At 45.3% G+C, this 25,826-nt stretch overlaps 1 protein-coding gene across 1 annotated transcript in view; it reads left to right on the top strand.

Annotated features, from left to right (window-relative positions):
- Window positions 1-25,826, top strand: part of LOC110159930 (MAM domain-containing protein 2-like) — a 44,270-nt gene that overhangs the window by 10,950 nt on the left and 7,494 nt on the right. Inside the window, exons 4-8 of the mRNA XM_055153220.1 lie at window positions 19,207-19,523; window positions 22,163-22,247; window positions 23,298-23,435; window positions 23,976-24,238; window positions 24,631-24,724. Coding sequence (XP_055009195.1) covers window positions 19,207-19,523; window positions 22,163-22,247; window positions 23,298-23,435; window positions 23,976-24,238; window positions 24,631-24,724 — 897 coding nt within the window. The remainder of the gene's footprint in view (window positions 1-19,206; window positions 19,524-22,162; window positions 22,248-23,297; window positions 23,436-23,975; window positions 24,239-24,630; window positions 24,725-25,826) is intronic.

Here is a 25,826-nt window from a genome sequence, read left to right as displayed (position 1 = left end):
CCAAACAGAAGCAGTTTCCTGCAGTGCACTGTTTGAGCCGCTCTTCACTCGCCTCCAGTCCAGTTTAGAATTCATTTGAACATCTGAATGATTCATATGGCACTGCCCCGGTCTACCTGTCTGAACTGCTCAGTCAGGGGGACACAGGGGACACAGGGGACACAGGGGACACAGGGACACAGGGAACAGAGTGGACAGAGTGGACAGGGGGGACGGAACATTCCCAGGCATAGCTCCTAAACTGGTCTTGCTCTCCACATGTGAGCTGTACGATCTGTGGAGCGTTGTAAAACCTGACTAAAGATTCATTTTGATTGGTTGGTGTTTGAGCAGATCCATTGTCACTGCTGCACGAATCTAATGTGTTTTTATTGTTTGTTGTTGTTGTTGTTTTATTGTTTGCTGTGTTTTGTCATGCTTAAACTGTGAAACACTTTGGTCAACTGTGGGTATTTTAAATGTGCGTTTGAAATACATGTGACTGACTGACAGGTGAGACAGGTGAGGGGCAGGGCAAACAATCAGCACACAGGAAGTAAATCTAAAAACATAGGAAGCAAAACTAAACACAGGAGGAGACATGTCCAAATAAAGTCCAAGGACATGAACAAGGTCAAACATTTCAATAAGTAACAGAACACACGTCTGTGACTCTGGACATGTTTGAACAGACGACTCTCAGACAGGGGTCTCTGCTCTCTGCTCTGTCTGATGTGGATCATGGTCCCTCTGCCCTGAGTGTAGTTGCTCTGTGCTCCACATCTGCTCCATCTGGAGCCGAGAGGAGACCGTCCTGCTTCTGTTTATGTTAAGACACACCCCTCACTGGCTCTGAGCACGCGCCAACATGTGCTGTGTGCAGCTGAGGAGATAAGAGCAGAGGAGAACAGAGCAGAGCAGAGCGGAGGAGAACAGAGCGGAGGAGAGCAGAGCGGAGGAGAACAGAGCGGAGGAGAACAGAGCGGAGAGAGAGCGGAGGAGAGAGAGCAGCAGAGCGGAGGAGAACAGAGAGCAGAGCGGAGAGAGAGAGGAGGAGAGCAGAGGAGGAGAGCAGGAGCGGAGGAGAGCAGAGCGGAGGAGAACAGAGGAGAGGAGAACAGAGCGGAGGAGAACAGAACAGAGGAAACAGAGCGAGGAGAGAGCGGAGGAGAGCAGAGCGGAGGAGAACAGAGGAGAAGCAGAGCGGAGGAGCGGAGGAGAGCAGAGCGGAGGAGAACAGAGCGGAGGAGAGCAGACGGAGAGAACAGAGGAGGAGAACAGAGAGGAGACAGACAGAGGAAAACAGAGCAGAGCGGAGGAGAACAGAGCGGAGGAGAACAGAGCGGAGGAGAGCAGAGCGGAGGAGAGCAGAGCGGAGGAGAACAGAGCGGAGGAGAACAGAGCGGAGGAGAACAGAGGAGAGGAGAACAGAGCGAGAACAGAACAGAGAACAGAGCGGAGGAGAGCAGAGCGGAGGAGAGGAGAACAGAGCGGAGGAGAACAGAGCAGAGGAGAACAGAGGAGAGGAGAGGGATCAGGCTGATCTGGATGTGAGTGGACCAGCATGTATAAGACTGTTTTAAAGGAGCTGTATGCAGCCTGTGCTCTTACTGTTGAAAAAAAGGTACAACAGTCTAAAGTGACCCTGTGTCTACAGAGTCTTCACCTGCACACAGAGACACATCCAAGTTTGTCTCATTCTCACTTTATGGACAGGCCTCATGTAAAAGCTCAGAACCTCCAGAATTCCCTCCCTGAGCAGCAGAGGCTGCACTGGCACTGACTCATGATGGTGCAGGTGCTGGGGTTTAGGGAGAGACTGTTCAGATCAGAGACACATTTTAGGTTTAAACACACTGGATTTCACCATTGAAACTAGAAACCCACATGAGAGAGTCATGTGAGGCTCATTCTGTTTTCTGTCACAATTGAACACTCAGTCAACAGAGTTATGTTCAGATGAAGAACCCTTCAACACTATATGAATATAAACAGCTCTACAGTTTCACAGGCCTCATGAGTCCAGTCTCATAAGAGTTGCTTGGTTGGTTTTTGCACACTGATAACACAGTGTAAGTGTCAGTGCAGACGCTCTGGAGAGTGACAGACTCATGTAACTGTCTTTAGTCTTTCACTTTGCCTCCTTGTTGGAGTGTTTGATTTTCTGTTCTGACAGAAATTCCGCTGACTGGCACAGTCTGTAGTAATGAAGCGCTCCTTTCCTGAACTCCGTCTACTCAAACCTGGCAGGCCTCATGGGAAACAGTTAAAAGGTACATTTATATAGAATCCAGGAATCTGTCAGTCCAGCCAATTGACTTCCTCCTAAAAACAGCATATCTCTGTGCATATGCTGTTTTAGCATCGTCCAGTGTTTCTGGTGCTTAAACTTTGTGCTGCCTCCAGTGACCACTGCAATTTCAAGTAGTTGATGAAATCACACAGCACTGCCCTGCAGCCAGGTGTTTCTGATACAAACTCTTGGCTCAGGGGGGAGTTTGAAGTGTGGATATCTTTTAGAGCAAGGTGACCACAGGTTGACCTCAGCTGAGTCAGGCGCACTGTACTCTCTGCAGCTGGACATCATCTCCACCTCCAACACTGCCCACCTCCAACACTGCCCACCTCCAACACTGCCCACCTCCAACACTGCCCACCTCCAACACTGCCCACCTCCAACACTGCCCACCTCCAACACTGCCCACCTCCAAGAGAAAGTGCAGTGTTTTTTTTCTTTGTTGTGAGAAGAATCTCGAGTCTTCCTGATCCTTCAGCTCATCAGTGTCTCTGTGCAGAAGGTGGCTGTGCTTCTTGAGTCTTGGGTGAGACAGTGTGTGTTTGTGGCTGTGAATTCAGATTGAAACAAAACAAAATAATCTTGTATTGTCAATGGGAGCAGCAGCAGGGAGTGTGTACTCTGACACATAAACACATGTGCTGGACATTAGCTTCTCCACACTCCACCAAATGTTCTCACACAGCAGCCTCTGAAGGAGGGGCCGCGCTGCTGACTCTATATGAAATAACTGTCTGTGACCCCAGATACAAAGTAAACAAGTTCAAATCAAACACAGATTTTACCCATAACAATTCTACTGCAGATTTATTCTTAATTGCAAAAACACTGGACATAATGTCCAAGTAGTTTATGTTTATATTTTATATTTGGTGGTTTGGTTCTGAAGACGATTCTCCAATCAGAAAGCAGAATGAGCCTCACATGACCCTCTCTCGTCTGTTGCCAGTTTCAGTGTTGTAATCCAGTTGGTTTAAACCTCTGATCTAAACGCCAGCACCTGTTCCAGTCATGAGTCAGTGCTAGTGCAGCCTCTGCAGCTCAGGGAGGGAATTCTGGAAGTTCTGAGCTTTTACATGAGGTCTGTCCATGAACTGAGAATGAGACAAACTTGGATGTGTCTTTATCTGCAGGTGCAGACTCTGGAGACACAGGGTCAGTTAGAACTGGGGTCTTTTTCTTTGAAGGTCCTGTGTTGTTCAGTATTACACAGCTAAAGCTCGGACCTCAACCGTTTGTATTTTGTGGTGTAAAGGCCAAGTTGGAGGAGTCTCGTCTGATCTTTTTTTCTAATCAGAGCCAGGCCTGGTTTGGGAGACTGCAGGGAATACCAAGGGCCACAGGGGGAAGTGCATACATTTGTTGTATCCTCCTATACTCCCGTATCTGCATTATTCCAGAAGCTGCTGTGGGCGCCACCATTAATGTCTGGGTTATATTATTTTGTACGGGGCTGATCTTGACAGTAAATAAGTTCAATATGGACAATAAAGCCATTTTAAAGCCTCCACAGAATCGGTGCAGTGTGACTTGTTGGTCACATGAACATGTTTCAGAAATTAACTGACTTTATGTCATATTTAAGATGCAAAACATTTCCCAAATTCTCCATTGACGTGAATGGGCCACCACAAAAAAGTGTGGTTTAGGAGCATTTAGAGACAAAAGTGTGCGGATAAGGTGGATGCGACTAATGCATTTGCAATATGAAACAGCTCAACAGATAAACATTGCTAAAAGTTAAAGGAGTTCTGGCCAAAATAGAGGAATTTGCGTGTTTGTTTTGATCCTAGTTTCAAAATAATATAATAAAAAAGTGCTTGCTCTGGCCGTGGGACCTGGACCTAAGCGTTTGAAGTGTGTCTTTCCTCTGATTTTGGCCAACTCATAAATAATGACTGATTATATTTTTCACAATAACGCAGCCCAGGCTTTGAAAGGACACAGGCAGCTGAAAATGAGCCGACATGTTCTGAGCATGTGCAGGACATGGAGCAGGCTGTTCACACCTGCTAACAGCATGAACGCACCGGGACGACCGCGCTTTCCTCTTCCTTTTTATGAAGCCAACCTGTCAATCACTCTCTGTCCACACATGTGAGAGAGAAGCAGGGACTTAAAGCTGCACTATGGCACTTTTCTGCTTATCTCCTTTAAATGTAAATATACATGAGTGAGTTTATTGACAGTGGTAGAGACGTGAGTGATGCACTGTCAAATCTAACACTAGGGTTCACTTTCATTCACCTCCTTTACTTCACTCACAGCGACGTATCTGTGGATCTTAATATTTGTGGTAAAGGAACAGTCACTTTCAGGGTGAGAAAAAGCACTTTACTTGTCAATTAGACTAAGGTCAACCTGAATGAGACAAGTAACTTCAACAGTGACGTGTTATTGTCAAGAGTCCAGCTCCATTTCCCAGTCTGTTCCGCTAATCCTTTTGCTTCCTCCCTGTTTTTCCTACAGCCGCCACTCACTCCCTGATCCTCCCAGAGCGTCTCTATATCCTCCCTCTGTTCTTCAGTCTCTATATCCTCCCTCTGTTCTTCAGTCTCTATATCCTCCCTCTGTTCTTCAGTCTCTATATCCTCCCTCTGTTCTTCAGTCTCTATATCCTCCCTCTGTTCTTCAGTCTCTATATCCTCCTCTGTTCTCTCCTTCTGTTCTTCAGTCTCTATATCCTCCCTCTGTTCTTCAGTCTCTATATCCTCCCTCTGTTCTTCAGTCTCTATATCCTCCCTCTGTTCTTCAGTCTCTATATCTTCCTTCTGTTCTTTCAGTCTGTGCTCGATTACACCTGTTCTTCTGTTTTGTTTCTTCAGTGTTTTTTGTTTCCTAAGCTCGGGGGTCTTGGTTAAGTTCACGTGGAATAATCAAGCTTTATTATTTTATTGTTACACATGTTATGATGTGTTTGAACTTTAGCTGAACAAAAGTTTTGCTACGTCTTTTTCACAGACTAATTAATATTCAAAGATTGTGTCCCTGATGCAGATCTAAATGACAATATTGTAGAATAGAACCTGTTTTTACTCTAACTTGTATAAGTAACATTTACTTGCTCAATTCAAGGCACTGGGGTTTCATGGTTTTACTAAGTAAGATGAGAGCACTTTCACACCAATAGTTTGGTTATTTGGTCCGCACCACGCAATAAAATTGTTATTATGTAACATCGACTACATAACGTGGTCCTTTGACACTGGCAAATGAATCAAAATTGGTCTGATTGACGTTTATCCAAGGCTCCTGCACACGGCGGGTTTGACTGCATGTGGCTCAGAGATGCTGAAGCACTCCCACATGCCAGCCCTCTATGAAGTGCGGCTGAGATGCACCGTCTCGCTCAGTGGTCTTCCACACAGAGCCCCTCTGCGGGGTGTGGACGGCGCAGACCAGGGGAGCTCGGACTTGCAAACTTACAGACCGCCAGCTGCGAGGCAGGCGTCAGGACCCTACCCCAGCCTCCATCACATTCTTAAACGGGGCACGGGGGGCCTGCTGTCGGGGCAGGTGGCGTGGTCAGTTTGGGAGTCCAAGCCTGCCCTCCGATGATGCATTTGGAATAGTTGGTTTGGACCTACTGTCTCTGGTTTGGCCGTGAGTTGGCGTTCTCACTAGAGGGACCGCACCACATTTGACATTTGGTGCAGTGTCAAACGGACCGAGACCACCTCTTTTTTTTGAGTTCTCGTTCTGTTTGAGTTAGTGCAGATCCAAGTGTGACTGAGGCTTTCACACCAACGAAAACAAAGCCAACGAAGAGCTTTGGGTTGGAACGGAGCGTTCGGTGCACCACCTGCTGTCTCTGCGAGAGCACCCAGAAATAACTCTTACAATAGAGGTTACTACATATTTCACATTTGAGGAAGTGACTCATTGGTTGTCACAGCTTCACAACATGAGTCTATGAATGAAAACTAAAGTTCACTTCACTCTCTGTGCCTGTTTAGATGAAAGAGGAACGTCCTGCACACTACACTGAGGAATTACCTGTACACTCAGCTTTACATTCACACTCCACTTCAGTCAGAGTTTTTAAGGCAATCGGTTTCCTAGATTTGTTTTAGTAAGATCGACTTATTAGATGTGACAGTGTGAAGTGATGATTTTAAAGAAGTGTTACTACACTTCTGTGGAGTATTGATTGTAACACATGCAGTGTTATATTTAGATCATCATGTTACCTTTGATTGTTTTGAAAATGTTATATTCACTAAAAACACACATAGACATATTCATTATTCAGTTTTGTATTCCCCCCTCTCTTTGCTCTCACTCCCCCTTCAGAGCACTATCACAACACAATCAGCTGCACTCTGCTAAAGAAAGTACCCCACATCACATCTGGTTTGTGCAGCTGCTGTGTACAGTTTTGTATCATGATCGCTAGATGACTCAAACATGCATGGAGGACATCAGGAACCTCTTCACACATGTTTTGGTGAGGGGACATGGTACAAAGCTCCAAAAAGTTGAATTGACATAATACAAACTCTTAAGGCTAATATGTTCCCTGAGGCCTAGAGTCTGGTGATGGTGGAGAGGCTGTGCTGCTTCTTTGCTGGTTTTGCTGCTGCGGTGGAGTGAAGTACATTTGGAATGAGCATGTCAGAAGTGAGGGAGAAAGAGTGTTTTTATTTAAATGAGCAGACCTAACACAAACACCTCCTCACCGCCCACACTGCCTCAAAGTCCTCCAACTGCCCCACCAGTGCAGTCCACCTTCAGTCGTGCCCCAGTGTTGGGAAGGTTACTTTTCAAATGTAATCCCCTACAGATTACAGATTACATATCCCAAAATGTAGTTTGTAACATAATCCATTAAATTACTTAAAGTGAGTAACGTAATCTGATTACTTTGGATTACTTGATTTGCTGTAGAGAAGCAAAGACGAGGAAATGTTCACATAAGAAGCCCAGACTTTACTAAACCGTATTAAAAATATTATTGACAGAAGAGGAGGAGACACGATCCGCGCAGCATGATTTAGTCCTGTTAAATCCTGTTAAATCCTGTTTTAGTCCTTGTATAGTCCTGGTTTAGACCTGGTTTAGACCTGGTGTAGTCCTGGATTAGTCCTGGTTTAGTCCTGGTTTAGACCTGGTGTAGTCCTGGTTTAGTCCTGGATTAGTCCTGGTTTAGACCCGGATTAGTCCTGGTTTAGACCTGGTTTAGTCCTGGTTTAGTCCTGGTTTAGTCCTGGTTTAGACCTGGTTTAGTCCTGGTTTAGTCCTGGTTTAGTCCTGGTTTAGTCCTGGTTTAGTCCTGGTTTAGTCCTGGTGTAGTCCTGGTTTAGTCCTGGTGTAGTCCTGGTTTAGACCTGGTTTAGACCTAGTTTAGCCCAAAATGTGAAAAGAGGAAAATACTGCCGTGTAATCCATTTATTTCAACAAAGTAACTGTAATCCAATTACCACTCACTGAAACAGTAACTGTAACTGAATACAGTTAGTCATAATTTGTATTCTGATTACGTAACTCCGGTACATGTAATCTGTTACTCCCCAACACTGTCGTGCTCCCACCCAGTCTCTTCAACAGGAGTTCAGAGTCTGTACATCCTGAGCCGGACATGTGGCTCCTCCTGCTGAGCCACACGCTCATCTTTGCCTGACCCAGGACAAAGTTCACCAGTGGTGCAGTCCTGCGCTGGGCCACAGAGAACTTGGGGTCAAACACAAAGAGCTCCCGGGTCATTGTTTGGCCCAGAGTGTGCAGCCATTGGCCCAAGAGGGTAAAGAGTGGAGCCAACCAGGGACAAGACAGCCACAGATGTTCCAGTGTCTCTTCTTGTTGGCAGAAGACACAGTGTCTGTCTGATCTTGGGTCAAGATGGGCCACATGTCTGTTCATGGCCATGGCCCCGTGCACCACCCTCCACTGGAGATGTGCGCAGCGTTTCTCTATAGGGGCGGAGCAGAACCTGGGGCCAACATCCCCGACCACCTGGACTCTGGGACACTGGACAGCTCGGCTCTGTGGAGGAGTTTAGTGGACAAGATGTAAAAGTCCTTTTTCTTTGTTGTTGACATGTCTGAGAGGACAGGGGTGTCAAAGGACAAAATTCCTCCACTGTGGTCCTGTGCCCCTCCAGAGTCTCGTACACGCAGTGAGGGGAAGGCCACTGGCTGGACAGGTGGAACAAGTCTGTAAAGTCCCAGTGCCTCCCTGAAACACACAGGGAGCTCACCCTGCACCTCCGACAGCAGCCTCTGCAGCACCCGCTCACACCTCACCCCGGTCTCCTGACTCAGCTGGGCTGCACCTTTCCAGCCCCACTCAGTTCTCAAGTCTGCTGGTTTTGTGAGCAGGACCTTGTTGCTGTGAGGTGAAAGTGCACGTCTGCAGCAGAGGAGAGTTTGTTTGAAGGAGCTGGCTTAGGTTTGGTGAATAAAAGAACGTTACCTGATAAATAAGAGAAATAAAGAACATTACCTGATGAATAAAGAACATCACACTGAAGTCATACGGACTATCTATCCATCTATCCATCCATCCATCCATCCATCCATCTAGCTATCCTGTCTTCCCTCTTGCCCTCAAAGTCAGAGACATGTTTCCACCAGAAGATCTCTTTTGGCCCAAACTCCTCAGAATGATTAATAAATTCCTTTCCCACGTTTTGGAGCATTTGGAGAGTTTGGAGCGGTGGTCCTGGTGTGTCCTGGCGAGCAAATGTTTCACACTCAGAGATTTCCTCACAGCACATGCACGGTTTGAAGTTCAATCAAAACAAACGTCCTCAGGATTAACTCAGCCCTGAGACAAGAGATCTAGGAGAAAAGAACACGAAAGAAGAAAAAGAGACTAAAGAGGACACGAGGAAGAAGAGAGACTAAAGAGGACACGAGGAAGAAGAGAGACTAAAGAGGACACGAGGAAGAAGAGAGAGGAGAGAGAGAGCAGAGGATGAGAGAGAGAGAGGGGAGAGAGAGAGAGAGAGCAAAGAAGAGAGGGGGCAGAGGAGAGAGGAGAGGAGAGAGAGAGAGAAAGAGAGAAAGAGCAAAGTAGAGGGGGGCAGAGGAGAGAGAGAGAAAGATTGGAGGAGAGAGAGGGAGAGAGAGCAGATGAGAGAAAGGGGGAAAGAGAGAGGCGAGGAGAGAGAGAAGAGAGAGATAGAGAGCAGAGGATAGAGAGAGAGAGAGAGCAGGAGAGAGAGAGAACAAAGGAGAGGGGGGCAGAGGAGAGAGAGATAAAGAGCAGAAGAGAGAGGAGAGAGAGAGCAGAGAGAGAGGAGAGGAGAGAGAGAGAGATAGAGAGAGAGAGAGAGAGAGAGAGAGAGAGAGAGAGGAGAGCAGAGGATAGAGAGAGAGCAGAGAGGATGAGAGAGAGAGCAGAGAGAGAGAGAGCAGAGAGAGAGGAGAGAGAGCAGAGAGAGAGAGAGAGAGAGAGCAGAGAGAGAGAGAGAGAGAGAGCAGAGAGAGAGAGAGATAGAGAGAGAGATGAGATAGAGCAAAGAGAGAGGAGAGAGAGAGATAGAGAGAGAGCAGGAGAGAGAGGGTGGAAAGAGAGAGAGACTGGGGAGGAGAGAGCCGAGGAAAGAGAGGGGGGAGAAAGAGAGAATGTGAGAGAGAAGAGAGGAGGAGAGAGAGTGTGTGACAGGGCCAGTGCACTTTGAGGAAACACACGAGCGAAAAAGAGAAAAGAACGATCCAAGAGTCCGACTCCACGCGTCCTCCCCCGAGTCTGACACAAACACACAAACACAAACACACAAACATAAACACACAAACACAAACACACAACACAACACAAACACAAACACACACAAACACACAACACAAACACAACACACACAACACACAAACACAAACACACAAACACAAACACAACAAACGAATCCCACAAAACACAACATGACACAAACTACACAACACACACACACACACACACACTCACACATTCACACATTCACAGTGGTGGAAGGTAACAAAGTGCCAGTACTGTACTAGTAAGTTACTTTTACTTCACTGTATTTGAGAGTAGGTATCTGTACTTTCTACTCCACTACATTTGCGGACAGGACTGAAAAGTAAAAGTATTTTTCGATGCTCGGCTCAGAGCTGCTGGAAACACTCAGAGTTTATTTGAACATCTTCATAATCTGAGCAACAAAAACTCCACAAATAAAAACACAAATAAAAAAAGATCACTACATTTGAAGCCTTAAAACTGTGTGAAATACTTTTACCTCTTACACGGATTTGAAACAGGGGCTTGAATTATTTTATTTAAGTCGATTTTTATCATGTGAAACTTTTACTTGAGTTTTTTTTTATTTTTTGCTCTGGAATTTACTTAAAAAACAAAATACTTCTTCTGTCTCTGTTCGAATGTCGTTTCCTCACCACACACACACGGACAGACAGAGTTGTGTTTTGTTTCACACAAATCCTGCAGGTTTAGGTCTTTTCTCAAACAGAAAACACTCTGTTCCACCTTGTGATGTCATGTGGTGATACAGGAAGTGCTCCACTGTGTTTTTAAAGTCCATACACCTTCACTAGAATCATTTGGATCATTTCAAACCTGAAATTGCTGCTTATTAATTTGGAAACTTCCACTACATGACACCACTCTCCTCTCTCTTATCTCTCTCTCTCTCTTTCTCTCTGCTCTCCTCTCTCCTCTCACAGTCTCCTCCCTCTCTGCTCTCTCTCTTTTCTCATTCTCTCCTCTCATAGTTTCCTCTCTCCTCTCTCTCTCTTCTCTCTCCTCTCACTGTCTCCCTCCTCTCTCTCCTCTCTCTCCTCCTCTCTCTCTCTCTACCTCCTTCTCTCTCTCTCCTCTCTCTCCTCTCCTCTCTCTCTCTCTCTTCTCTCTTTCCTCTCTCCTCTCACAGTCTCCTCCCTCTCTGCTCTCTCTCTTTTCTCATTCTCTCCTCTCATAGTTTCCTCTCTCCTCTCCTCTGCTCTCTCTCTCTCCTCCCACAGTCTCCTCTCTCTCTCTCTCTCTCTCCTCTCTCTCTCCTCTCTCTCTCCTCCCATAGTCTCCGCTCTCTTCTCTCTCTCCTCTTTCTCTCTTCTTACAGTTTCCTCTCTCTCTCCTCCCACAGTCTCCTCTTTCTCTCTTTCCTCTCGTAGTCTCTTCGCTCGTCTCCTTTCCTCTCTCCTCTCACAGTCTCCTCCCTCTCTGCTCTCTCTCTTTTCTCATTCCCTCCTCTCATAGTTTCCTCTCTCCTCTCACTGTCTCCTCCCCCCTCTCCTTTTTCTCCTCTCTATCCCCTCTCTCTCTCTCTCTCTCCTCTCTCTCTCTCCTCTCTCTCTCCTCTCTGTCTCTCTCTCTTTCCTCTCTCCTCTCACTGTCTCCCCCCTCTCTCTCTCCTCTCTCTCCTGTCTCTCCTCCCACAGTCTCCTCTCTCTCTCTCTCTTTCCTCTCATAGTCTCTCCCCTCCTCTCCTTTCCTCTCTCCTCTCTCAATCTCCTCCTTCTCTGCTCTCTCTCTTTTCTCATTCCCTCCTCTCTCTCCTCTCATTGTTTCCTCTCTCCTCTGCTCTCTCTCTCTCCTCTCACTGTCTCCCCCTTTTTCTCTCCTCTTTCTCCTCTCTCTTTCCTCTCATAGTCTCTCTCCTCTCTCTCTCTCCTCCATCTTTCTCTCCTCTTACAGGCACAGACTGGCAGAACGATAAGTAGAGGAGAGGGAGAGAGAGAAAGAGAGAGGAGAGAGCAGAGGACAGCGAAAGGAGGAACATGAGAGAGCGCAGAGGAAAGGGGAGAAAGAAAGGATGAATGATGACAGAGAGAGGGAAGAGCAGAGGAGAGAGAAAACGGGGAGTAATGGGAGCCAGAGAGCACGTTAAGAGAGTGAGAGAAGAGGAATGGCAGGAGTGTGAGGTGAGGAGAGGGAGAGGAGAGAGGGAGGAGAGAAGTGAAGAGGGGGACAGGAGAGACAAGTGGAAAAACAGAGGCAGGGAGCTGGCACCGACGAGCAGAGCCACTGGAAAGTACAACATCATGGAGCTCCGAGGTTCAGCAAGTTTGTGGTCGAGTCTTTACGCGACCGTTAAACTCTGCACAAGAAACATCAAAAATCCCATCATGTGTGCAGCGCCCGGAGGGAGGGGCGTGAGGAGGGGGGGCGGGCTCTGAGATAGTGATTGACAGGTCAGCGGCCACTCAAAGACGGTGCTTGACAGAATGATCCCTCCTACCTGCTCAATACGTCGATCGCGATCTACCAGTCGATCGCCAAGGTGGTGTGGGTAGATCGTTGTGTCTCGTCTCGGACTCGTGTTTGGACTCGATCTTGTCTCTCACTCAAGGTCTGACACTCAACAAGTGTGATCATATTTCATTCCGGCCGCTGCTGTTGGTAATAAACTTGTAGCGGGTGCAGGAGCGTGTGGGGCGTCTCAGTGCAGCCTGTGCGCTCATTTGAAACCCGCGGAGACTCTACGGCGCATCACAAACACACACACTCCCTATGCACGGCTCGTCTGCGACAGCGTGTGCCCTCGTGTACCAGCGTGCATCACAGGGCAGGTTCAACTTCCTAAACATCCTACCTGTCCATCTGCCTCACGTCAGCACGCCGCCCCTCGCCTTTTCACGCTCTCGCTCCTTCCTGCGTACAGCGAACACAAGCCCCTCCCACAGTGCGGCTGATTAGAAGAACAAGACCAAACGTGAAGCAAAAACCAGTCTAAATTTGTGTTCCAGTGTTGGCATAAAGCAGGTCTACAGCATAGAGTAGATCTACAGAACAGACCTACTGCCACATTTGGCTGAAGTTTGTCTAACAAAAGTGCACAAATGCATCTGTGTTTGTCACGATGTGCGTTTGGTTTGGTAAATGTGCAGAGGCTGGTAAATATCACTGCAAAACCAGAAAAGAATGCAACTCCAGTTTGGAACTTTAAAAAACAGGTTTAAAAATCTTCCTTCACTTTTTTCACAGTTTTGTGTAAAGTGTCAGAGGAAGTTCTCTTAAAGAAGTGGTTCTCAAACTGTGGGTGAGGGTCCAAAAAAGGGGCACAGAGTGTTTCAGTGCAGTTTGCTTGGCTTTGTATTAGGTAGATCATTGTGACTTTTATAAGTAGCTCACAAAAGTGTGAGCACCCCTGGTCTAAAACAACTGGACTTTTTTCATGCATGGTTTAGGTGTTTCCTGGGACTCATACTCAGGTGTGACTTATAAAATGTTCACACTGAAGCGGTGAGAGGTTCTATGCTTGTGTGTGAGTATCTGCTGCTCCTGTTCCTCCTGTACCACTGTCACTTCACTCTACTGCGCATGTCTCCTCCAGAAAGAGCCTCTGTCCTGTCTGTATCATGTCAGTCGATCGCACCATTACTTCTGCACCACTGAACAATTTCACATTTAAACAAATTTCTAAAGACGACTGAGAAGACTGAACACAAATGCCCCCAAAAACTAAATCAGATTCTGCAAATTACAAACTGCAAGTCATGAAATCTGCAGCTGAGAACGGAAATCCAGCAGCAGAAAGAAAGTTTGGAGTGAGAGAGAAACTTGTGACACCAGGAGGATGCACCATGAAACTTTCCTGAAGTCACTGGATGGATGGACAAAGCCTGGACTTAAGTGACACCGAAACCATCCTGTTGGGATTCAGAAAGGCCCGAATAATTCTAACTGGAACTGATGCTGAGTCTGACGACAGCGACACAGAAGAGGAAGCGGCGCTCTGTTTACCTCCGGAGGTCGAGGCCGAGTTGTTCAGAAGTGACACCGAGGATGAAGAATTGAATGGATTTAGTGATTTGGAGTGAGATGGAGAGTTTAGTAAACTTGTTCTGTTCTGTTGTTTATGTTATAATTAACTGAAGAACTGTTCATATGTGGCGTTAACAGTCTGTTGTTCTCTTCTACTGAACTTAACTTTCAACAGGAAATGTCGGTTCCTGATCTCTGATTTTATAAAAATACATTTCCCTCAAAAAGTTTTCCAGTTCAGTACGATTCATATACCGTATTTTCCGGGCTATTAGTCGCTCTCATTGAATGTTCTATTTTTGAACTTTTTTCACAAATAAACCACACTGGACTTTAAAGGAAACCCAACAGTGTGATGGGTGAGTGGTTTTGTTTGTTTGTTCGTTCACGGTGACTCTGGGCTTTGTTCAGTTGTGGCGTGTAGGGAGGGTGCTGTCTGGGACCCTGGATTGTCGGCGTGTTCGCAGTGACTCAGTTGTTCAGTCGTGTCTAGAAGTGGCACATTGCACTCGCTTTTTCGGTTCGTTCCTCCGTTCCTCGTCGGTGTGGAGTGATGAGTGTGTCTGTGGGTGTGTTTCTCTGTGCGGTTGCTGTGTGTTTGTGTGTTCTGCGGGCTTTGTAGTTTACTGAAGTCGTGCTGGGACACCCCAGTGGAGTCATGTATAGGGCGCTCTGGATTATGGGGCGCACCGTTGTTTTTTGACAGGGTCAGAGGTTTAAGAACGCGTCTAATAGCCTGTAAAATACAGTATGTTTTTTTCTTCATTATGCATTTTTTGGCTGGTGCGACTTATAGTCTGAAAAATACTGTATATTTTGAACAAAAATGTATTGCATTTACTATATTGTTCTCTCATCCCACCTTACCTAAAGTATGGCCTTGAAATTTGGGGCAACACATATAAAACTAGAACTAATCCAGTCCTCCTAAAACACAGGTGTCAAAAATAAGGCCTGGGGGCCAGATCTGGCCCTCCAAGACCTTTAATCTGGCCCTCGGCTGATTTTCTACTAAAATATTTTAATAATATTTTCTATTAAAATATTGGTAATTTTCTGCACCGCTTAGTATATCAGCGTCTTAGTATATCAGCCCCTCCCACCAGAGCAGCCCAAATGAAGACTTGCCTCTTTCCAAATGCTCTTAAATCGATCGAGGTGACGATCGTTTTGACTGTTGATCGTGACGCCCTCATCAAAAAAATGTCAAACATGAGAAAAGTGGAGCCAAGTGCAGGATTTTCCAAGAAAAATTTACTTATTCCTATTTGCATACAAGTTCATGTTAAAACTTTGTGTTGAAATTACATTTTTCTTAAAGTTTCAGGTTGTTCATAATATTATAATATTTTTTTAAAGAAAGAGTTCATCAATTCAAAAAGATTTCTGTAATAGATTTGTGTTTCTCTGCACAAATATTTGAACTTATTGTTATTTTTGGGGTTTATATGTCATGAGTTTTCTGATCCGACCCCTTTGGGATCAAAGTAAGTTGGATACGGTCCCCGGACCAAAATGAGTTGACACCCCTGTTCTAAAACATTAAACTGGTGAACCATGCACCTTATGATTCACCTGTAACTCACTGTTCATCTGATCAAACATTCTAAACTTCTATGACTTGGTCGACTTGTACACGGCTAAGTTCATGTACAAAGTCAAACAAAATGAAACGCCTCTTTCTTTGCAGGCAGTGTTCACCTAGAGAGAGAGTAAATATAATGTGAGGGGCACATGTATATTCGACATGTGAGAGCGACTGTGAGGAACATCATCGTTCATCAAGCAAACGAGTTCAATTATGGAACAGTTGCTGCACTGAGTTAAAACATGCAACTTCTCTTTTTCAATTCAAAATATCTTTTAAGAGCATAGGAATGAAAAAAATATTTGAAAGAATAACAACAGTAAAGATGTAGTAAGGTGTAGTATTAATGTCGTAGATGAATGTCCATGAACGTGCTGTAGTTGGAGATTGGAGAGGAACAATGAGCTTCAGATTCAGTCCACATCTGCTCACTGACTCACTGTCTGATTTGATTGTTCTGCAAACTGAATATGCTTTATTTTATGGCATCAGACTGAATATAATGTAAGTAAAGTGTAATGAGTTCAACATTGACCACATAAAACACATGAACATGAACATGAACTGGTCTGTACCTGTTCTGCCCTGATCTTGCCCCAGTACAGTTTATTGTATAAGCAGCTCTTGAGGTCAAAAATAGTCCACTGTGTACAGTCTGCATGTCATTATGAAGTGATTTAATGTAGACTCAGGAAGTGTGTTATTAGCATGTGAATTGTTGCCCATGATAAACTTCACTCTGGTCTCTGAAAGTTGTGGAAAGTGCTTATGAACTCATACTGGGGTCCAGTCAAGTGGTAACGGAGGGAAACAGGGGCAGATTTTTGACATTCAAATGTCTCTTATTCAGAAACTAGAGGAACTATTGAAATAAGTAAAGTATCAGAATGTAGGAAAGAGTTACACTCCAACAGGGTCAAGTTAAGCCTGTGAGATTCTTTCAAGTTGTTGACAAAAAATTTATAAACTCATGTTGGTAACGGAGGGAATGAAATATGCAGCACTTTTTGGGCAATAAATCCAAACAGTGATAACTCTTGGTTCTCACTTCCATATCCTTAACAAACTGGTTTGAATATTTGCTTCATATAGTTTTCTACCATATGGTACAAGATTAGGTTGAAAAACCTCTTACTTTTTGAGTAATGAGATTTTTTATTAAGAAAGGTCATGGTAACGGAGGGAAAAGTAACGGAGGGAAAATTGTTCAAACAAGTAGAAGGTGCAGGATTTTGCATAATTTGTAGCTTTTTTCTTCTGAATACTTTAATATTACTTCAAAATGAAAGGAAACTATTTCTATAAAATATGTCAGTCTTTCCAAGCAAATTTTTATCATTTTAAATACATTTTTTTGGAAAATCATGTACCTTCATCAACAGTTCAAAGATGGAATAACACAAGATATGATGAAATACATCCATTTATTGACATGATTTTCAGGTCTTTGAAATTTGGGAAATAATTTTTGTTCCATGTTTCATACATGGTCTGTTTAAAACATATGGAACTTTAGAACCAAAAATGGTACAGAAAAAAGGTCAACAGTTTCATAAACTAGAGTACATATGTATCTGTTCAATACATTTTTATATCAGATGCATTCACTTGAATTTTTGGCCTTGATGTTTACTTCTGCTTGACCGGGCCCATTGATGAATAATTAAGATGTCCAGAATGTAAAAGGCGAGTGAGGAGGAGGGAGGTTCTGTTCTTCATGTATTTAAGGCAGAGATTTTGAAACTTCTCCAAAATATTCTCATGTCATTCAGAACAAAACTGGAGCACAGACAGTGCTTTTCTGGTTTGATTTTTTCTCGAAAGCTGACATGTTTGATTTTGACCTTATGTTTCTTTGAGGTTTAATCCGACTCTCATCTCTCGCTTTGGAAAACAGGGAGACACGAGGGTTCCAGACTCAGACGTCTTTGTAACGTTTTGTCAAAGTATTTAATGGTGGTTGGCCCGGGACGCAGCGCCTGCACTCAAATGAAAACCTTTTGCAACCAAAACAGCCCATGTTATGCTGCACTGTTCTGTTTGTATTATTAGCAACAATATAAACACATGAATCTAAATGAGTAGCTGGTGTCAGGGGTCTTTACAGCCCCACTGGCAGCTCTTGGACTGTCACAGCTGCTGGTGTAAGGGGACAGTGGTCATAAAAGTGTGGAGACTGTAGCAGACAAAAGCAGTTCTGTGCTCTCTGTTTCTTTGGCACTAAATCATGTTTTGCGCCGAAGTTTCTGCTGGACTGAACCTGGCTTTGACCCACACTGGCTACAGGACGTCAGTTGACTCAATTCCACAACAATAAAATTCTCTTCAGCCTCTTTTCCACTGGCACAGTTCTCTTGGGGCATTGGAGCGGATCTGTGGAGCGGCTCCCTCCAGCCCAGTTGTGTTCCAGGGACAAGGCTCTGCCCCGTGAGACACGTCACCCAAACTCATGGTGTCTTAATGAATACAATCTCCTGCCTCATTTATACTCTTCATCACAAAACATCATAAAAAGTCTTTCCAAGTTTGTTTATCATCAGCTTTTTCCAGATTTTTTTTTTTTTTCCACTTTTCTGCACCTCTATGTCACATTTAACCTCTTCATGTGATACCTTTGGTTTGGCTCAACTTAGAACATTATGTGCTAGAAATATAATATCATATAATTTTATATAATGTTATCTACCATATTTTCTGCACTATAGGGCGCACTTAAAATCCTTTAATTTCATCCAAAAACGAGTGCGTGCCTTATAATCCAGACATCTTATCTATGAATTTATTGGTTTGTCTTAGTACGACTTTAGTAAAGTACAAAGCCGCTCCACTTGCAGCATTACGGCTCCCGTAGTCAGGAGCATCAGGAGTAATACAGACTGTGATTCCTTTTAATATCAAAATGCTCCTGTCAAGAGACACGCTCACAACGCCCACTTTAAACTCAAGGCTGTTCTAAAGTGAAAGTGTGAGCTGCGTGGGAGCAGTGGATGAGAGAAGGAGAACTGTCAACGGATTGTGGACGCCCGGGATCAGTATCAACTGTGATCCGAGCTTCACCAAGACCCGGATCATCACTGAACTGAACTCCAGGGAACAGTAACCACACTGACTCGGAGAATGACAGAGGGATGTGGACGTGTGGACGCCGGAATCACCCAACTGTTTCAACTATTATGACTTATTGTGAATACACGAACAATTTAGCGACTCACACAGTATTTTTTTACGTGTTACAATTGAACAAAGTTGAGAGTTATTGTGAACACATTGAATAAAGTTTGACTGACTTATCTAACTGTTGTGTTTCGTTTAATGCGCCTTATAGTCCAGTGCAGTTTATATGTGAAAAAAGTTTGAAAATAGACCATTCAATGACAGTGCGCCTTATTATCCAGAGTGACATATAGTGCACAAAATACGGTAATATTATGTGTCCCATAATGTGAGTGCTGTGCATCAATAAACAGGAAGCGTCTGTTGCTAATGTAGGAAGACATAACATAAATAACTTAACATAGAAATTGCCATAAGTGGAAATATGTTTAATGCCATGCTTTGGAACATTCCTGTCAGAGCAGTAACAGCTCCATGGCAACAGACCCCATGTAAAAAAGTGACATATTAACTTGTGGGTGCTGACCAGCTGCTCTCCGCTCTGCAGGTCATTTTGTGGCGGTGGAGACAAACTCTGCCCGGGACAGTGTGGAGGACACAGGGGAGAAGAGTGGAGAGGACAGCACACAGACCCAGGGAGTACCCAGCGGGGGGACTCGGGGGGTGCTCCTCAGCCCCCTCCTGGAGCTGGGGGAGTGGAGCTGTCTGCGGCTGGTGTACCAGGTGAGCGTGGAGGGCAGCCTGGACGTCCTGCTGCGCACTGAGGGCCAGAGCTTCGACCGGCCCCTGTGGAGCACCAGGACCCCCTCTGAGAGCTGGATCATCTCCAGTGTGGACCTCAGCAACACCAGCCTGCCCTTCAGGGTACATCCTCTACTCCGCACTGTTCTGTTAACAGCACATTGTTTGATGAGGACAAGCTGTGTTAAAGTCCTCTCTTTATCATCAGCACTTTAAATCATGCTCCAGCATTAGTTTACACATGTTTATAGAAGAACTTTGCAGAGGCTTCCAGTGCAAAAAGTCTGATAGTACAAGTCCATGCATTATATCTGTGTGCACAAAAACATCAGGAGTATCAGCTGCTAACTTTTTTGATATAAAGATGGTGTTTTAGTAACAGTGTACAATGTTTAGATCATTTTAGCACAAAATCTGTACATTTGCAGCTTTCTGATCCTACAGGCCCAGCAGTTTCAAGTACTACATGACATCACCACACATGACTGCAGCCAAGTGTTTCTGATACAAACACATGTCTGCAGGGGGATCCTCCCCTGCAGACAGGGACCAATCTGAGGCTGCACGGGAGATGGACAGGCTCATATTCCTCTCCCTCTGCATGAACTCTGACTGTCAAACTCCATCCACATCAGCGTTAAAGACCCTCTCTGCAAAATGAGTTCCCAGCCATGTTCGAATGTTGATTTTCTGCATTAAAAGCACGTGCACACCTGTGTGTCACTGGACTGTGCTCATGGCTGCTCTCATGTCGGATCTCAAAAGTAAATAGTTACTGTCTTTAACCACACTTTCTCATGCTACCCCTGCTGGAACAGTGTAAGTGTGCTCAGTGAAAATCTGGAATGGGCTGCTTCTAGAGGTTTCCCAGATGCAGTATCTTCTAATCAGGTGGTGTTTGTAATCAGAAACATCTGTCTGTAATCAGGGCAGTCCTGTGTACCTGTGTGATGTCACATAGGACTTGAAATTACACATAAAAGTACCTAAACATGACATGACATGACATTAACATTACACATGCCATTAAAACACTTCATACACAGTTTAGTTGCGAAAAGGTGGATTTAGAGTTTAGTGTCTTTGTACCAAAAGGCATGAACATGTTTAATATAAGAACTTAGGGAATACTTGGAATGCAGCAGGCCATCTGTGTGCACAGCCCCGTGTGTGTGGAGCTCAGATAAAAGTAGGTCGATGTTTAACAGAAGTGAAATATAAACACATGTGTCAGTTGAGTTTATGCAGACACACAGCAGGGCTGATCTGTGTGTGCACCAACACAGGACCTGTGGCCCCGGGCAGTCAGATCTATCACAGAGGGGCCCCTTAGTACCTGTGTGTGTGGAGCTGCATTAGGCCTGTCACAGAACTATGTGAGCAGGCCTCTGGATAAGGCCAGGGCAGGAGCACGGTGAGCGGGGCTGCAGATGGTGGGAAACAGTTGGTCATGTTCTACACCTCTCAGTAAGGCACAGGCGGCTCGTGTGGGTGTGTCAGGTTGTGGTGAGTGGTGGTGAGTTGTGGTGAGCGGTGGTGAGCGGTGGTGAGTTGTGGTGAGCGATGGTGAGCGGTGGTGAGCTGTGGTGAGTGGTGGTGAGTGGTGGTGAGTGTGGTGAGCTGTGGTGAGTGGTGGTGAGTTGTGGTGAGCTGTGGTGAGCGGTGGTGAGTTGTGGTGAGCTGTGGTGAGTGGTGGTGAGTTGTGGTGAGCTGTGGTGGTGTGGTGAGTGTGGTGAGTGTGGTGAGCTGTGGTGAGTTGTGGTGAGGTGGTGAGTTGTGGTGAGTTGTGGTGAGCTGTGGTGAGCGGTGGTGAGTTGTGGTGAGCTGTGGTGAGTTGTGGTGAGCTGTGGTGAGCGGTGGTGAGTTGTGGTGAGTGTGGTGAGCGGTGGTGAGTTGTGGTGAGTTGTGGTGAGCGGTGGTGAGTTGTGGTGACATCAGCACTGAGCACACTTGTGGAGGATTGCTGAGTACAGGTGCAGGAGCCTCATGGAGGCAGAACAACCTCCCTTCACCAAAGTCTCTCTGAAACTCATGTGGAGCTCTAGTAATGCAGCAGTGTCCTCCTCAAACAGTTGTGTTTAAAAGTGTGCAGATGTTGTGTTCATTGGATGTAGTTGTACAAATGCAACAGTGAATGTATATTTCCCATGTACTTGAGCACATTTCATCTTGTTCAGTACAGATAGTGTTTCAGTATCTTCTAAGGTCAAAATAAGGCCACTGTGTGCTGTCTGCAGATAATTAAAAGCATCTTATTTTCCAATAATCAGTAAGTGCACGTTAGCATGCTAGCTGTTGTTACCTTTAATATCACAAAACTTTTCAGTCGTGAAATGTGCTTATAAAGAAATCCCCATGAATAATTGGGAGTGTGAAAGGTATTTGAGGAATAATTTTGGACTAGTTCTGTTCTTTTAACATCAGGAACTTTAAGGTCTGATGTGTAAGAGGATTGTGATTCTTCAACCATACGGCAGGGACAATGTACCTACATGTAAAACTTCCATACAAAGAACTGACTCAATACTCGATACCAATTATGATACAAACAAGGAAGTAATCAGTCAACACAAAATCACAGTACTGTGTTCTGTTCTGTTCTGTTCTGATGATGATGATGATGATGATGATGATGATGATGATGCATACTAAACCTGGTCACCTATGTGACTTTAGTATAAATCGAATACCTGCTCAGGTGTTTATCTTGTTTGGCTCGTGCACAGTCAGAGCTCGTGTTCATCACAGTGCTTGTGTCTCAGGTGGTGATTGACGGTGCGTCGGGCAGAGCTGCAGGCAGCAGTGTGTCTCTGTTTGAGATCCACATCAGCCCCGGATACTGCCTCGGTCTGTACACTGTGCACACTGTGCCCCTCACACTCACACTCTGCCACTCACACTGTGCCCCTCACACTCACACTCTGCCCCTCACACACACACTCTGCCCCTCACACTGTGCCCTCACACTCTGCCACTCACACTCACACTCTGCCACTCACACTCTGCCCCTCACACTCACATTCTGCCCCTCACACTCACACTCTGCCACTCACACTGTGCCCCTCACACTCACTCTGCCACTCACACTCACACTCTGCCACTCACACTCTGCCCCTCACATTCTGCCACTCACACTGTGCCTCTCACACTCACACTGTGCCCCTCACACACACACTCTGCCCCTCACATTCTGCCACTCACACTGTGCCTCTCACACTCACACTGTGCCCCTCACACTCACACTGTGCCCCTCACACTCACACTCTGCCCCTCACACTCTGCACACTGTGCCCCTCACACTCACTCTGCCACTCACACTCACACTCTGTCACTCACACTCTGCCCCTCACACACACACTCTGCCCCTCACATTCTGCCACTCACACTGTGCCCCTCACACTCACACACTGTGCCCCTCACACTCACACTGTGCCCCTCACACTCACACTGTGCCCCTCACACTCACACTGTGCCCCTCACACTCGCTCTGTGGGGCTTTTACACTTCAGGTCTGATGCCTGTGAGCAACTTTAGTGTTAGACCAATCCCACTGTTCCTGTTACCCTGAGAGCCCCTCCTCCCCCCTCACTGTCTCCAGGTGCTGCCCAGTTGAGCACTTCTATTTACCACTTCAGGTCCTGATTCTCAGCAGATGGCCGTCCATACGCCTGTGCCACATTTGGTGTGTTGCAGGATTTCATAATGAGTGGCTGAGTAAACATGGAGATTAGAGACATTTCAAATGTTGTAGATTTGTCAAGATGAGCATTTGGGAGAAATGATGAGCAGTGAGTGTGAACAGAATAAACAGTGAAGTGAACACAGCTCAACATGTGTCACGTGTACTGTGCTTTAAACACAGCGTCTCATACGTGATGTGTTCTGTTGTTGTGACAGAGTGTGACTTTGAGGAGTCTCATCTGTGTGGCTACAGTAACCAGTGGAATGCCAATGTCAACTGGTACGTGGGGGGAGGGGCCGTGCAGCTGCTGGACAATGACCTGAGCCCTGACCACTCCTCCATCAACCGTACAGGTCAGTCACACAAAACACGACCACGCAGCAACAAATCTGACATTTAAACCATGTTGTTGATTAAATATTAAAATATTCACGTCTCAGGTTTGACAGTTTGTGGTTCTGGTCCCCATATGGGAGGCAGGACCCCATGAAGTGAGTGTGTGTAAAGATTTTAGTCATCACACTGTGATACATACCTGCCCAAGACTTTACTGGCTCAGAGATAAGAGCTCTTGTCCTCCAGCCCCTCTGGACGGGTGTGTGCTGTGTGGTGGGGGGTTGGATGCTCTAGTCTCTCTCAGGGTTCAGGGTTGTTGTAAATGTTGCTTCAGTGATAGATCACCACCACCATGTGTGGAGTGAATGAACTATACAAAATGACAAAGCGACTAATTATTGAATAGGCTGGACCACATCAGACCTGAGTCAGACCTACAGCAGACACACTGTGAAGTCTGCATACTCCCCAAGTACAACAAAGACACACACTGAAAACTCCTGTTTTGAAGTTGTTTCTGACCTAAAGTACAGGTGAGACTGTCTTGTGTGTTGCAGGACACTTCATGTACGTGGACTCCCTTCATGCTGTCACCTTCCAGGAGGTGGCTAAGCTGGTGTCTCCCATGACCACAGCACCCATGTCAGGCTGCTTGAGCTTCCAGTACCAGCGCAGCGAGGCTGGAGGAAACCTGTTCTCTGTGTACACACGGGACAGGCTGGGGCAGTACCAGGAGCTCTGGAGGGCCACTTCAGTGAGCCAGGGGCCCGGGGAGTGGGTGCCCGTACAGATGGACCTCAAAGCCCCCTACTCTCTACAGGTAAGGTACTCGGGTTAATTTAAAGTTAAAGGTCTCATATTACAAAAAATGGATTCTTGTGAACTTTAACCCATGTTATAATGTTGTTATCTCATCACATAGTGGAGTTGTGTTTTGTTTCATTCACTCATGTTTGAGTAATCCTTTATTATTAGTTTGTGTGTGTCGCCAAAGCTCTGAACGCTCTGTTCCACCTTACAATGTCACAAAGTGGTAGTTAACAGCTACATTTTACCTCACCACAAGGAGACAGAGTCTGTTCTGTCAGAGAGAAGAGCTCAGCCTAAATCTGAAGGGTTAATGTGTTAAACATGTGTGAATGAAACAAAACGCAAACCCCACAAAGCATGTAAAGTGTGTGTGTGTGTTTGTGTGCTTGTGTGCGTGTGCAGGTGGTGTTCGAGGTGGCTTTCAGCAGTGCCAGAGGAGGGCGGGTGGCTGTGGACGAAGTCTCCTTCTCCCCGCAGTTCTGCAGCTCTGACACAGGTCTCACACTCAGCACACACCAGTCTGCTCTACTACACATGCTCCTTGTGCCTCTCCTCCTCCTCTCTCAGACGTTTGCACCGCCCCGTCCAGCCCATCTCCACTGCAGCAGCACAACCATCTGCCTTTCAGCCTCTTCAACCCCACCAGTCTACATCACATCATAACAGAGTTGGGACAGTAAATATTCATTACCTCTTTAAAAAGTTTGTGGTACACTTTGTATAATTGTGATAACTGCCCACAAACACAATCGCCATTCTATCTCCCGGCTGTGCAGACAAAAGATACTTCTGCATAATGTGAAAGTACAATATTATAGCTTCAAGGATACATTGTGTTCTATTATTGTGGCTTTAATTACATTTTAAACATGCAAACAGGCCAAGTTGGGATCAGAATTGCACATTTTCTAACTTCAAATAATACTTAAATTACTAACTAAAAATAATACATTTGGAAATTAGAAACTACACCATTGTTTCTGATGAAGCATAGACACTGGAGCTCCCTCTGTTGTCAACAACAGGAATGAACAAATAAAGAGTAATAAACAAATGAACAGTTAAAAGTCCTTCAACAGTTAACAGTTGCTTATTCACTGTGAACACAGTCTGACAGCAGAATGAGTCTGGTGATGGTTTAATGCCTTAAAAACTGCACAGGAGAAGTTCAGAGTTTTATCTATGACACAAATAAGTGGGCAAAATACAAACAGTACAATTTGTGAGTACTCACATAAGGCAACTTTGAATTAATGGACTGATGAAACCAGTGTGGATGAAACAAAATACATTGCATATATGGTTTTGACAAGGAGAAATATAACATAATAAAAAGGTTAATAGTCAATTTTACACAATGTATTCTTTAAACTGCTGGAACTTCTTATTATAACATTTAAACATTCAACATTTTGAAAAATGACTGTGACATTGTCTTTAATTGCAGTTATTTTGTCCATGATAAATGTGACACAAAACTCCATCTCATCACTGACTCTGTCCTGCCAGACTCTGAGCACGTCTAACCATCCAGCAGACTCCTCCTCACGCTTCCCTCCTTCTCTGTCTGTCTCTCTTAGTGTGAGACTTGATCCTAT

Source organism: Boleophthalmus pectinirostris, unplaced genomic scaffold (assembly GCF_026225935.1).
Source record: "Boleophthalmus pectinirostris isolate CB_2022bp ecotype Guang Dong unplaced genomic scaffold, ASM2622593v1 HiC_scaffold_18, whole genome shotgun sequence".
NCBI classification, from domain to species: domain Eukaryota; kingdom Metazoa; phylum Chordata; class Actinopteri; order Gobiiformes; family Gobiidae; genus Boleophthalmus; species Boleophthalmus pectinirostris.
Note: the sequence above shows the minus strand (reverse complement) of the source record. Positions and strands in the feature narration are given on the sequence as shown.